A 13,973-nucleotide genomic window follows, 5' to 3' on the forward strand; every position below is an offset into this window, starting at 1 on the left:
GCAACATTAAATGGTCCTAAAAATGGCTTTGAGGCCTTTTCTGTGTGGATTTGGCGAATGGGAGTGATCTTGTTTCTCCTTGGGACTGTCTCAGGGAGGAGCACTGCAGCTTAGAATATTAACAAGGCTTTGTAGTTAATGGGAGCCACTGCCTTTGAGGAGATGAGCTTGTGCCTGACAGCTCAGAGCCAGGGAGAAAGTGAACAAAGGAGAAGGGGGAGAGGGAGAAGCAGCAACTATTGAAATAAGTTATTAATAGGATAGAAAAAAGCAGAATTAATAAAGACTTTTTAAAACATGCCATCAAGAACCTTGCCAGTGCAGAATTATTCATGTACATTTACTATTGTTTTTATCTGGCTTGAGCTGTAAGATTTCTACTGCTTCCCTTGGGAAACTTTTCTGCGAGAGAATAATTCCTTCATTGGAAAACTTTTTTGATATTGATCTTAAATTAGATTTTCTCGATTTTCTCCCATTACTTTGAGTTATGTCAAGTTCTGCTGTACTGAATTGCCCTCTCTTTCTGTCATATATCTGTAGATAATTATCACTGTCTACTTAAAACTCCTGCCACAGTGCATGCTAGCTATGAGGACGACATACCTATGATCCCAGTGCTGAGCCAACAAATACAGGCTGGATTTGTTTTGCTCCTTCCTTATCAGCTCTCCCTGAGTGTTTTAGCATTTCTTCAAGCTCTGTTGGATTTGGGAGCACATTTCTGGAGGAGAGGTACTGAGACAGAATGTGGCACACCAGGCGCCGTCACATCTGAGCCACGGAGATGGAGCCTCTAAACTTCATTCCTGGATGATATCTTTGCCTGTGCAGACCAAAATAGCCTTGGCTGTGTTCTTGTTGCAGTCTGATGCAGGTCTCACCTCCTGTCTGTGAATCTCTTTCAGCTTTACAACTTGCAGGTCTTCTGTATGTCAAACATCTCTCCTCTGGATTATTTTTATTAATTATATTTTCCAAATAGATACCCATACTATTATTTTCTCGCCCCATTTCTAATGTCTCCAGGTCCCTTTTTGTTATTTTCCTGCTCTGGTGAACTTTCAGCATCTCATATTCTGTAAATGTTGGTACTGTCTTAATTGCTGCTGCTTCTAGGAGCTCCATGAAAATATTGCAGGAGGACAGACCCAGCACATGTGCCAGGGAATGCACAGGTTCTTCTGCAGAGGGCACCTGAAGGGTAGGAGAGGAGATTGTGATGCTGTTCATAGCCCTGGCCTCAGCAATTTGGGTAAAGCAACTAAAGAAAACAAGTGTAAAAAGGATATCAGAAGTCAGAGGTGACATATGCCTAGGAGGGGACAAGAGAGGAATATCAGGCTGGCCAAAGTAGGTTGGAAGGAACTAAAGATGATCTTTAAGATTCCTTCCAACCCAAGCCATTCTGTGATCCTATGATTCTATGTTCTCCCTCTGTTTCATGGGAGAAAAGATGGTTAATACCAAAGGAAATAAACACATGGTTGGTTGGCTGTAATTCCACTGCTGGGTTGTTTTTAGCTTGCACTTCAGTACTGATCTCTCCAAATCCTTCCCCTCACTCTGCTTGTGAGAGCTGGAGCAGGAAAATACACTCAAATAAAGACAAAGTGCATAAGGGTGAGCCAGGCCTCTCCTACCTGGAACTGAATTTGGGATTTGGTTGTGTCAACCTGGATCCAGCCTCAGATGCTCTGAAAAAGCAGAGAAAGCTCCTGTTACCTGGAGCCTGCCTGGGCACCCTGAGATGAAGCTCTACCACCCCATGGGCTGCTGTTTGTCTCCTTGAGGAGAGAGGGAGGGAGGGATGGAGGATGAGTCAGGAGCCATCAGCTGGGTCACCTTGGGGTTCAGTGCATGTGCTGACAAAAGCAGCCCCAAGCCCCAGTCACCAGCTCTTCCCGTGTTCTCCCTCACCCCTGTGGGATCATTCTGACAAGGGATATTTAAGGCAGTGTAGCTGTGCATTAAGAGGGGTTCTAGATAGTGTGACAATACAAATAATTGTAACAGCACATTTAATTAACCATTTCCACTTCAGTTTTGCTCTTGCACTTGTCTTTGCTGTGGATTCCCTACTGCTGCCCTGGCTTGGTTTAACCAAGGCATAGCCCACCTGTGTTCCTGTAGGAAGTGGTGGGTTCTTTCTGTCTGGGCCAGGTGGGATGGCTGCAATTCCCACCTTCCTGGTTCTTGTCTGCATCTCTAAATATTCAAAGCCGTGGTCGGGCATCACTTATGGCTGCTGATTACTGCTTCTTAAAATTCATCTGCGTCCGCAAGTCATTTAAAAAGCATTTTCCACATCTGTCCCTGGGTGTCCCAGCCCATCAAACTAAACCACCAATCTGGTTTTCCACAGCTGTCAATTTTGCTGCTCTCATTTCCACTCGATTGCAGGGAGGAAAGCAACAACTGCTCAGTGTCCAGTTTTCCATTCTTTGTCTCCCAGCAAGCTGTCAGAAGCCGGCGTGGCTTGCAGAGCCTCCTGTGTTTGAAGTTCTCCACTTTTTTTCTTTCTGGCACTTCAAATGCTGCCGGGGCCCCCCGAGGTTGAGCACCAAGTCAGTCAGACAGAGGGGTCAGAGCAGGGTGAGCGATGCTATCGCTGAGCAGAACTGTCAGCACCAGCCCCGAGTTACGGCCGGGGTGCGCAGGGGAGCCTCGGGAGCTGCGGCTGCTGCTGCTGCTGATCCACAGCTACCTGGGAACAGTGGCAGCTCCTGCTGGGGCTCTTTGGGGGCAGGGGTGACCCCAGGAGAGGGGCACAAATGGGAGATGTCTCCAGAGGAGAGCACCTGGCAGCTCCTAGTTGGAGCCGAAGCCCGTTGATGCTGCTGGAAGGATTTGTGGTGCTTTGGGGGTTGTTGCAGCCCCACCTGCACAGCACTTGTAGGAAGAGGGATGATATTTAATTCTTGAATACATCAGCTATTCCCATTTTCATACCCAAAACACTTCTGGATGCTTTCACACAGGAGGGCAAAATGTTACTCTCCTTTCCCCTTCTCTATTCCCAGCACCCACATGTGGTTGCTCGGAGGAGGAGGAGAAATAGAGAAGTGACTTTTTCTATGGCAGACACTGACATTTGCTTCCATCCTCTCTGCCCAGTCTATGAATAAATGGCATCTTTGTTTTCCTTTTCTTGAGAGGATCAATGTATCATCCTTGTGTTGTGCCTTGTAGGTTTGAGTAGGAGGCACCAGGCAGCCTTTGACATCCCCAGGAAATCTGCCCAGGCAGGAGGGACTTGGGGTGTCACCAGTGTGGAACCAACTGCACTGGACAAGGCAGGTCCTAGAGTTCCTCTTTGGTACCTGGGAAGAATTTCTTTACAAGACATTCATGTCACTGCAAAAGGAAATAAGGATCCATTCATTATTTTTGTTTTTGTATTGGTAAAATTTCATCATAATTATTCCAACATGAATCACCTTCAAAAAAGCATGCTGGAGCAGCTGGCTGTGGTTTCTGTCTTGCTGATCAAACACCATGTAAGGAGAAGGTGTCTTAGAAATTTATCACACAACAAAATCTTAGTAGAATGGGAATGACTGTGCTGGTGGCTGCACGTACATTGATGGATTGTCTGCTCCCAAATGCTTAAATCTTGTTAAAATGATAATATGAATGGATTGCTCAGCATAACAATAGATACAACACTGTACAGAATACTAACCAAGTTTACAGATAAACATTTGACAATAAAGAGTTCTTAAGCTAAAAGGATGGGATCTACAAGGGGGATATTTTAAGTTTTATTCTACATTGTAATTACAACAAGCCTCATTGGCGACAAGATATATATTGAATTAGCTAAGCGGTTAATTGATGAAGTTCAGGCTTTAAAAAGAATGCCTGTAAATGGGTACAATTCATCTGCAGTGTCCAGTAACACCAGTGAAGTCAGTGAAATTACAGCAGGATTGAATTTGAGTCCTTCTGTCTTTGCTTATCAGCAATACAACTTGCCCAGACATTTTATGGGGAAACGTTTGCCTGAGGCTGTTTACACTGGCTATGCTTAAGATTTGGAAAGGGAGGGGGAGAAAAAAAAAAAGGAGCAGCTGTAGGAAGAAATCACAAAAATACTTTTGTGTAATGTTCTGCCTTCTTTTTCTCTCTCCTGTAATAACAGGGCAGCACTCTGAGGAAGCGGAAGATGTACGAAGAGTTCCTGAGCAAGGTCTCCATTTTGGGTCAGTTGCCCTTTGGAACTTGGCTGTTGGTTTCTCTGTTATTCACGCTGGCAGGATGAATTTTGATCTTTGATGGCACGATGAAAGGAGCAGTGCTCAGGCAGAAGGTCTCATATTGTGTTGTTTCTGAAGGAGTGAAAGTGTAAAGGGCCCTTTTTGTTTTTCTCGTTCTTTCCTGTGCACTGCCCATGTGTTTGGAGCACTAAAGGTGGAGCAGGCACACACTGGTACTTTCAGTAGCTGCTGCTGAGTAAAGATCATGTGGATAGAGCAGAAAGCAGTGCAGAGAAATGAATTTCTCATAAAGTCCAGTTACATCCTCCCAGGTGAGAAGCTTTTTCCTGCAAGAATGAGGTGCTTGTGTGCACTAAACAAACCAACCTTACAAATCAAACTGGACTGATCTTTTTTCTTCTGTGCATTTTACAGCCCCTGTCTCACATTCTTAAAACATCTGTTTAGCTTCTTGTCCTTGGATTTTGTTTCCCTTTGATTAATGTGATAGCCACGAAATTTGGACATGTTCTTGATGGCCTTCAGTAGGAAAAACAACAAACCCATAATGCCTGACCAATCAATCACCATTAGGAGAACAAAAGCCTCTAATAAGAAGGACAGTGTTAGACAGTACAATGAGTTGTTGATTCTGTAGGAGAAACATCATGTTTTTGCTGGGGCTGTTTGGAAAAAAACAGTTCAGGATTTATTTGCTATATAATTGAAGTATTTCTATTTCTACTTAAAATTTTTCTGGTTTTCTTTGTTTATGATATTAACTCACCATTCAAGCTGAGGTACCTGAAATATGAGAGTGTCTCAGTGAGAGTATACTTGAACTTCTGAGAGGTGCTATCCATGAGATTTTCAATTATATTTCTATGCTTAAAGTGAGGCCAAGTATGTTGCTCGCTTATTAATGAAGTTTTCATCATTTAAAATCCTTCTTTAATGCTTAATTTAAATCTTCCTAAATTAAGAGCACAAATTATACCAAATTACAATGAGTATTTAAAGAAAAAAAGAATCTGTGCACCTGCACTAATGAGGAGCAATTACAACAATGAGACATCTCAAAACAATTTCAGAGTAGAAAGGTTATTCAGAGATGTGCTTCCTTAAACACATTCCTTGATTGTGGTTTGCATTGTAATTAGAGCCTAATTTGTAGTGTGGCTTTGAATCTTGGTTCAAAAAAAGAGGAAGGATTTTAAGATTTGAACTTTTTTTAAGTGCAGAAAAGCAGTGAACAAAATAACACATCATTGCAGGAACATGGAAATTTAGGTGAAATGTGTAAGGATGTCTTTGACATGTCTAAAAAGTAGATGACACCTGCAAAGCAGGAAGATATTTTAGAAATCTCAAAACAGCACTGAAAAGTCAACTTCACTTTATCCCTTGCTGTGGTCAGAACTCAGTGATTTCCTGGTGGAAAAACCTCCACCTTCTTCTTATGTTTCTTTTTTCCAAGGTCTGTCCAGTGTCTGTAATTAGCTGTATAATTGCAAGAGTCACATTTTTTTTAAATCTAAGGATTTTTTTTAGATTATCAGTAGTTGCTTATGAAAGAAGTGATACTTTGAAATTTTTCTTCTGGAGTTTAATTAAATATAAAGTCGTGAATTGATGTGTACAATTCAGGCATTACAAAATAATTGCATGTGGTCTAATTTATTTGATCAATTCTGCAACTAAAACTTGTAGAATATTCTATATATAATATAGATATATATAATGCTCTGTTTGCAAGATTTATTAACCAATGTATTTGTAGTGGAACAGTTCCCTTAGACAAAAGAGAGACACTTCGTGACTAGAGCTAGAATTAGCTTTGAATTTTTCATAAAGCCAACTGAAGAAGAAGTTTCAAGAGGCTCTTTCTTTTCATTGTTAATTACTGAGTTCTTTAAAAAAAAAAAAAAAGAAAAGAAAAAGTCTTCTCTAGTCTATATGAAAGAGTTTTATGCTTATTTTTAATCAAACAGAGCAGTTTTTGAATGGTGCATTGACAATATGGGCTTGGTCTTTGACGTTAGTTCTTCTGCAGCAAAGGTCACAAACACACCAGGAAAGTGCTTTAGGTGGGGAAAATGTTAGAAACAATTAATTTCCCAAGCAGCAACAAGAAAGTGGCATAAAAACATGAAGCTGTGTCAGTCAACCCCAAACTTACCTTTGGTGCTTTGAGCACTTTGGTGTGGTTTTGTTACCAGGCTCAGGGAGTCCTTTTGAGCTCAGCCTAAAGGCATTTTAACTTGAAGGAACTCCCTCACACAATTCTTCTGAGCAATATTTTGAAAAAAAATTGGGAAACCAGAGCCTGATGGAATGGCACACGTCTAATCCTGGTGTCAGAAACTGTATCTTGACATACATTAGCTCAATAATTCATAGTAAGTAGGAATCAGCAGAGCTCTGGGACATGAATTTCAGCCCAGCTTTTTGAGGCAGTGAAGGTTAAATCATCATATTATCTGTTGCTTTTAATAACTCTTAAACCTGTAATTTTTCAGTCAAATCTGATCAAAGTACAAAAGTTCAAGTACGATTCACTCTCTGGAATTCTCATGCAAATGTGTGTAGAGAGAGACACAGGTGGCACCTCCTCCCTGAGGGCAGGACAGGTGGAATCCACCCCTCAGCCAAGGCAGGGGAGGGCACTGGGACACTGAGCAGCCCTGGATGTGCCCTGTGCAGGCTGTCCCTTGCCATGGTGGGGATTGGGGCAGGTGCAGGTGGGTGATGAGGACCCCCATCACAGGCTGCTTTTGCTCTGTGAATCCTAAACCAGACCCATCATTTTTAATTACAGAAGTTTTTTTTAAGTTTTATAACTTTTCTCCTTTAAGAGGGGGAATGAAAAGGAAAACACTTTGCAGGCCATCCTGCTGGCAAATGAAGAAGAGCTGCCATTTCAAACACCCATAAACCTGGATGCCTCTGGCCTCCTGCTGCTCGTGCCACCGGGGTCTGGCCACTGGCTGTGGTGGTCTCACCATCCTTGAGATGGACACTCTGCATCACCCACCCAGAGCCCAGCAGGAACTGGGAGCAGCTCTGATGAAAACACTGCAGGACCTGTCCTGACACCTGACGTGGGATGTGCTGAGGGAATCTGGGGAGCTCCCAAATCTCCAGGCAGCTCCTCAGCTGCTCCAGGCTGTGGCAGTGCCAGGGCAGCACGGATCAGATCTCAGGAGTGAGGAGCCAGAGCCAGCTTCTCCTGTCCAACTTTTCAGATTGCTATCTGGGTGATTACTGATGGCTAAGACACAATGAATAAATACATTCATGTTTCCCAACTGGAGGTTCGTGCAAAGTGCCTGGATGAAAGAAATGTTTCTTTTATAACAGAACCAGGCACGGCAGAGCTGTCAGTTTAGATATGAATCTTCAGCCAAAGTTGGAGTGTTTTTATAATATAGCTTTATGATCTTCAATATTTTAGAGTCCCTGGACAAATGGGAGCGGCTGACGGTGGCTGATGCACTGGAACCTGTCCAGTTTGAAGATGGAGAAAAAATTGTTGTGCAGGGAGAGCCTGGTGATGACTTCTTCATTATTACAGAGGTAAGATTGGCAACCTGATAAGCTCTGTCATTTCCTGGTAAAGATCAAGGTTTTGTATTAAAGACATTTGGGTTCAGTTCAATCTCTTACTTCAGCATAAATCTAACTCCACTTAAACCAGGAGACCTACTCAAAATTCAAATGAATTCAGAGACCAGTTCCATGGAATTGTCTTAAGTGAGACAATCTCCTTTCCAGTAAACTGAAAATGCACAGTAATTTTGAGGTGTGTCTGGTGTCCTTAGTGTTTGAAGGTTTTGTTTACTGTGGGAGACTCTTCTAGTTCCAAATTTCTGGGACTTCAGCAGGGCTGGTCAGCCACAGAGTGCATTGATTGCTGTTCCCAAAGGGGCTTACAGGGAATATCACAAATGGACATCTGAAAACTGGAGCAGGAGACCTGATCAGAAAACAGATAATTTGTTCTTTGTTTTTCCTTAAACTCAGTCCTAATGGCTGAGCCATCTTTTTGTTTACTCTGACAGAGGCAGACAGATCTGTCAGGCAGCTGAAAATGCTGACATCTTTTTGGGAGATTATCTGACACTTCAGTTCCACCATCTCACTTCTGCAAACAGATGCTGACGGGGTTTCCCCCCCTCTCTGACATAAATATTTGGATCCCTGGTATCTCACACAAATACCAAGGCACTTGTGATATAACAAGCTATAAAGAGGAATTAGAGAGACTCAGACTGAATAACAGGAGAGCATTAGGATATGATTGTCTATGGATTATGAGTGTTCCTATGCAAATATACAGAGCAGAAGTAGCCAACATATAGGCAATATAATAAAATAAACCAACCAAATAACCAACATATGGCTGTGGTGACAGCTCCAGTGCACACACCTGGCCAGGTGTTACATGACCAGCAATGAGTTCCAGGGGTGGCACAGGAACTGGGAGGGAACTGGGAGGGAACTGGATCCCCTCAGTGTGGGAGAACTTGGGTCAGAGGGGTGTAAGAGGCTGGTCATGGTGCAGCCTTGGGATCCAGCTGTATGCAGGCTTTGCTTTGCTTGCTCTTTATCTGTGGATTTTTTGGACAGGTGCCTCTATACAAAACAGCCAGAATTTGGTTCATAATCAATATCTGACATTTAAAATTCCATCCTTCCTTCCTCTTGAGTGTTGGAAATATGTATTTTATTTATGAACATAGTTTCTCTACAATGCTCACAAAATTGTCAGTGCAAGTAACTGCATCTGTCTATCAAACAGGGAGACAATTCAGGAACTTTAAACATCTGACAAGCAGTGTCCCATCAAAACAACAGTGCTAGAATAGATGAGACTAGATATTAGATAGGGAATCTTTTTTATTAAGAAGATGTTTAGTATATGAGAAAAATTTAGGAAACAGAAGTTTTTTCAGATATATGGAATTTTTATTGCTCCTAGTATTTCTGAATATGCTGTTATTCCTTGCAGCAGCAGGAGACTAGGAAAATTTAATTTTCTCAGCCATTGAATCCCATGTGGAAAATTGGCAGCTTGCTTAAGAGTTACCAAGGGCCTTTATTTTCCCCCTCTTGCTGAAACAGCTGTTAAGTCTTGAATGGGTAGAAAAGCATTAACACTGCATTCTGCAAAAGTACCTGCTCATCTCAGCCTTCTACTGCAAATCTGACTTAGTTTCTTACTTTGGAAATTGCCTCTATTTTTTACTTTAAAGAATGAACATCCAGTTTCACCTATTTCTTGTGCTGCAGCCTGCTCACACAGAGTTTAAGCTTCGTATTTTAAATGTGATTTTTACAGGAGTTCACATCTTTGATTTTCAGCTTTTCTGTAGGAAAAATTCCTGCAAGTCACCAGGAACACATTATTCTACAACCTGCTTGAAAGTAGTTTTGGCTGGTTTGTTGTCACAATATGTTGAAAAGCCATTAGCTTCTTTCATATGCTTTTTGATGTTTGTGGTCTTCTAATCCAAACCACTAGAAATGCAGCCAAGTTGCTTGGCTGCTGTGTATGCAGAAAACCATTTCATATATCACTAAAATGCAGCCTCCTTTGGAGCACAGCGTGTCCAGTGCTACAAAGCTAACTTGGCCACATGATTTTTGGACAAGGCACTCATTTACCTTTTTATTTACTCATTTTACATTCCATGCAGCCCAGAAAGTCAGTTGTGTCCTGGGCTGCTTCAAAAGCAGCGTGGCAGAAAGTCAGGGGAGGGGATGCTGCTCCTCTGCTCTGCTCTCTGTGCCCAGCTCTGGGGTCCCCTCCCCAGGGGAGGCCCCTGAGGTGTTCAGAGGGATGGAGCCCCTGTCCTGGGAGGAAGGCAGAGAGAACTGGGATTGCTCAGCCTGCAGAGGAGAAGGCTCCAGGGTAACCTAACTGTGCCCTTCCAGCACCTGAAGGGAGCCTGCAGGAATGATGGAGAGACTGTTTGTGAGAGCCTGGAGTGACAGGACAGGGGAATGCCTTCCAAAGAAAGGGAGCAGCTTTAGGTTAGATATCAGGAAGAAATTCTCCCCTGTGAGGGTGGGGAGGCCCTGGCACAGGTTGCCCAGAGAAGCTGTGGCTGCCCCAGCCCTGGAGGTGCTCATGGCCAGGTTGGATGGGGTTTGGAGCAACCTGAACTACTGGAAGGTGTCCCTGCCCATGGCAGAAGGTGGAACAAGATGATCTTTAAGGTCACTTCCAACCCAAACCATTCTATGATTTATCATAAACCATGATCATTCATACATGCTTTAGACAAACCAGTTATCACTTTATAAAGCTTTGGTGCATCCCAGATACTGGTTCCAAGTGGAATCTTGTGAATCCTAGCATAAAAGCTTCTCTGAGGCACCCAGGACTCACATATGGATTTAAAATTGTTGAACTTCATGAATTAGTGATTAATTTCTAGTTGGCCTGCCCTGCTGCCTTGCTCTGTGCCATCCCTTTGGGGCATTGTAAAGACACTGGTCCTGCCCAAGGACACAGCCTGTGAGTGGATTGACACCTTCAGGATTTGCAGACTGAAGAGAAACCACTGAAACCTTTTGAAAGGGACACTGATAGCCCCAGTGATGATCAGAACAGCAATTCCTGCTTTAAACCAGGAATATCATCCTAGTTAGTATGGGTAAGTCGAATTAGTCTCCCCCTTCTATCAAGCAAACACATTCAGCTTTTCCCTCCATTTCTTACCATAAACTTTTGTCATGGCTTTCTGTCCACCTTCCTCCCTCCAGGGCTGTATGGGTTATTTGGGGTGCAGGTTATTTGAGGTGCAGGCTGTGAGCATGGAAATGCTACAGTGCCTCTTGGAAAGTGAGGCTGCAGCAGGAGCTCAGCCAAATTATTAGAATAACAGACAATGTGCACAGGGAAGAATCACAGGAAACCAGAGCTTTTTAAGTTCACTGCTCACAAAGCTGTTTATGGTTCATTTTTTGCTAAAAAGTCTAATGAGAAAAGTGTATACGCTGAGATTCCAGGACAGCTACAGATTTTCTGCCATCCTAAATCTTCACAGGCACCAGTAAGATGTTTACTTGCAGTAGTTTGGGTTCTTTTCTGTTTAAATATCAAGCAGTCTTCAAAAAGATTTAGTTCTAATATTTAAAGGTTGTCGGCTTTTTTTCCCTGAGATAAAATTATTGTAATCTTTATACCATATTCCTTAATGTGAAGATAGGATCAGAAGTGAATGTCTGCTTATAAAAGCAAAGTAACGACTTCTGTGAGATTGATTTACTGCACTTGAAACTAGTAAGTAAAAATAAAAAAAGAAAAAAAAAAGAAGCAGCCCTGCAGTTTCTGTATTTTCAGATATTTCCAGGTCTTACTTTCCCACTCTGGTTTTCACACAACAAACTCGGGCTTTCCCAGACCAGACAGATGTGGAATGTATCTGCTGGATTCCAAGGTCATGGAATTATCCCATATGAGATTCCTGGCACAGAGGTGAAAAACTTTAAGCACCATGAAACAATTGTTGCCATAAAGAATTATATTTTGGCAAGCGTAAATCATAACAGATGTACGGTTTCTAACAAATAAATTTGCAGTTGTGTCGTGCCCTGCCACACTGTGTACCCAGCAGTGGGGAGGATTTATTCATCTGACTTCAGATAACGCAAATATTTTTAGCCAGCATTTTAAAGTGGTGGATGCAAAGGCATGTGAGCTTTGTGGAGTTAAAAGTCCCTTTAAATGAAATGCCAGTTGAACAGGGGCTGGTTTTATTCCCAACTTGTGCTTTGCCTCTGACTCCAGCTCAAACAGTAGTTCAAACCAGTGTAATAGTGCTCTGAAACTGGAAAGAAAAGAGGTTTTTGCTGTTGTCTAGGTTACTGGGAAAGGTAGCGACAATAGTATTAAAAATAGCGGTTATGATCATGTACCACTCTCTTAAGTTCAGCTTCCAGCTTGGCTGGGTGGCACAGTACCTCGAAGTCTGTAAGGCAGCTGCCAGGAACACCATTTCATAAATCACTAAAGGGACCTGCAGCCTGCTGGGGTTTCAGGCTGCCAGCCCTCCCCTGTCACATCCCTGGCATGGCTTGTCACGAGCCAGCGCCGTGTCCGGTGCCCCCAGCCTGTCACAGGACTCACCCCCTGTGCCCAGGGACTCTCTGGATCTCAGCTGCACTCTCAGAGCTTGCTGAGCTGCTGCCATATGGCCCTAATACTCACAAAGTTTGACATGGTTTAAGAAAAATGTGTGCACAGGCACACAAACGTGCGCAGGTGGAGGAGGAGAGAACAGCAAAAGGTTTCTGACAGGGCCAGGGTGAGCCTGAAGAGCACAGCTTGTGGCTGCCCTTTAAGTGTACAGCCTGTCATCTGCTCCCAGGACAGGTTGGTTTAAAAAGAAAGCATAGAAATAAATCTGCATGAGAAGTAAAACATCTCCAATTAATAGCTGGTTGAGCTGCCCAGCAATCGCATGCAGCAGTCTAAAAATAAAAGACCTAAAAATAGAAGATAATTCACTGGAGACAATTCAAGGAGAAATGGACCCATGGTATCAAGGAGTTTGGCATTGGATATTTGTTTTTAGCTTTAAATCCCAGTATATTTAATTGCAGATTTGTGCTAAGTTACAGAGGGTACTCCTCTCCAACTCCTTTGTGAAAAGCACTTATAAAAATCTGGGATTTATATTCTTCCTAATTATCCTGCTGGTTAGAGAGGAGGCATGGTCAGGGCATCTGATTTTCAGTCTCACCTGTTCAGTCTGTGGGCAGAATATTGTTTCTCCATCAGTGGGAACAATCCTAATGACACTTCTTAAAGGTGAGGAAAAACTTAATGGAGAAAGGCATAAATATCTGTCACTACTGAAACCAGGAAATGGGAATAGCAAAATCAACAAATAAAAGAAAAAAAACCCATTGATAGTGCAGAAGGCTGCCTTATTGAAATAAATGAGTGAAATTAATTGGTAATGATTATTTTTCCAGCACTATCCTTGGCTGATCACATTGGAAACAGCCCAGGAGTCCTCGGTGGGGGCTGTTCCTTCCGTGCTGCTGTTGACATTTCAAGTCAGGGCCACAAACTGGCTCCGGTCTGGGCAGGATCCGCTGTGAGTTCTTGATGAGAGTGTACTTGAGATAGTGTCCTGTAGGTGAAATCAGTGTTTCCAGCCCTGCTGACACTCCTGGCACGCTCTGGAGCGTCTCTGCACAGATGCAGTTCAAAGCCTGTAGGTGGAACAGTGTTTGTAAACTCTTCCTGCCATGGTAACCTCGGAAGGGCACCTGGTCCTACACAGAACTGGGCCTTTCTGTAGGAAAACTCGACTTGAGTCTTAAATTACACAACGAGCATCTGAAGATTTATGATTTAAAAGCTCCTTAAGAAGGAAAAGAAAAAAAAAAAGAAAAAAGAAAAATAATAGCCCAATTGTTTCCTGCCCTAAATCGTTGCTCTTTGACATTCTAACCTAAGAGAGACCCCTTTGGCACCTACCCCTGCGACAGGCAGGAGAACTACAAAGTAAACTCCTTCCATAGGGATAATGAAGTCACTGCCTTAGGCACACTCTGCTATCACACCTGATAATCTCTTTAAAACACAGTGCGATTAATTATTAATTAGGAAGATGAATGTTGTCTAGAAAAGGAGTTTCAAAGGCTACAAATCTGAACTGCTTAGTGTTACCAGGATTTTGTTGATACCGAAAATGTTTGTCAAAGGCAGTCTGCAGCGACTCCTAATGTACCCAATAAACAAAATATCCTGAA

The 13,973-nt window shown here is 42.8% G+C and overlaps 1 protein-coding gene across 2 annotated transcripts in view; it reads left to right on the plus strand.

Moving 5' to 3' along the window:
• The window catches only part of PRKAR1B (protein kinase cAMP-dependent type I regulatory subunit beta), a 93,260-nt gene that overhangs the window by 65,932 nt on the left and 13,355 nt on the right, over positions 1 to 13,973 (plus strand). For both annotated transcript variants that reach the window (XM_054643680.2, XM_054643681.2), the window contains exons 8-9: positions 4,145 to 4,205; positions 7,654 to 7,775. In XM_054643680.2, coding sequence (XP_054499655.1) covers positions 4,145 to 4,205; positions 7,654 to 7,775 — 183 coding nt within the window. The remainder of the gene's footprint in view (positions 1 to 4,144; positions 4,206 to 7,653; positions 7,776 to 13,973) is intronic.

The sequence above is a fragment of the Agelaius phoeniceus genome, chromosome 16, assembly GCF_051311805.1.
Source record: "Agelaius phoeniceus isolate bAgePho1 chromosome 16, bAgePho1.hap1, whole genome shotgun sequence".
In the NCBI taxonomy this organism is placed as follows: Eukaryota; Metazoa; Chordata; class Aves; order Passeriformes; family Icteridae; genus Agelaius; species Agelaius phoeniceus.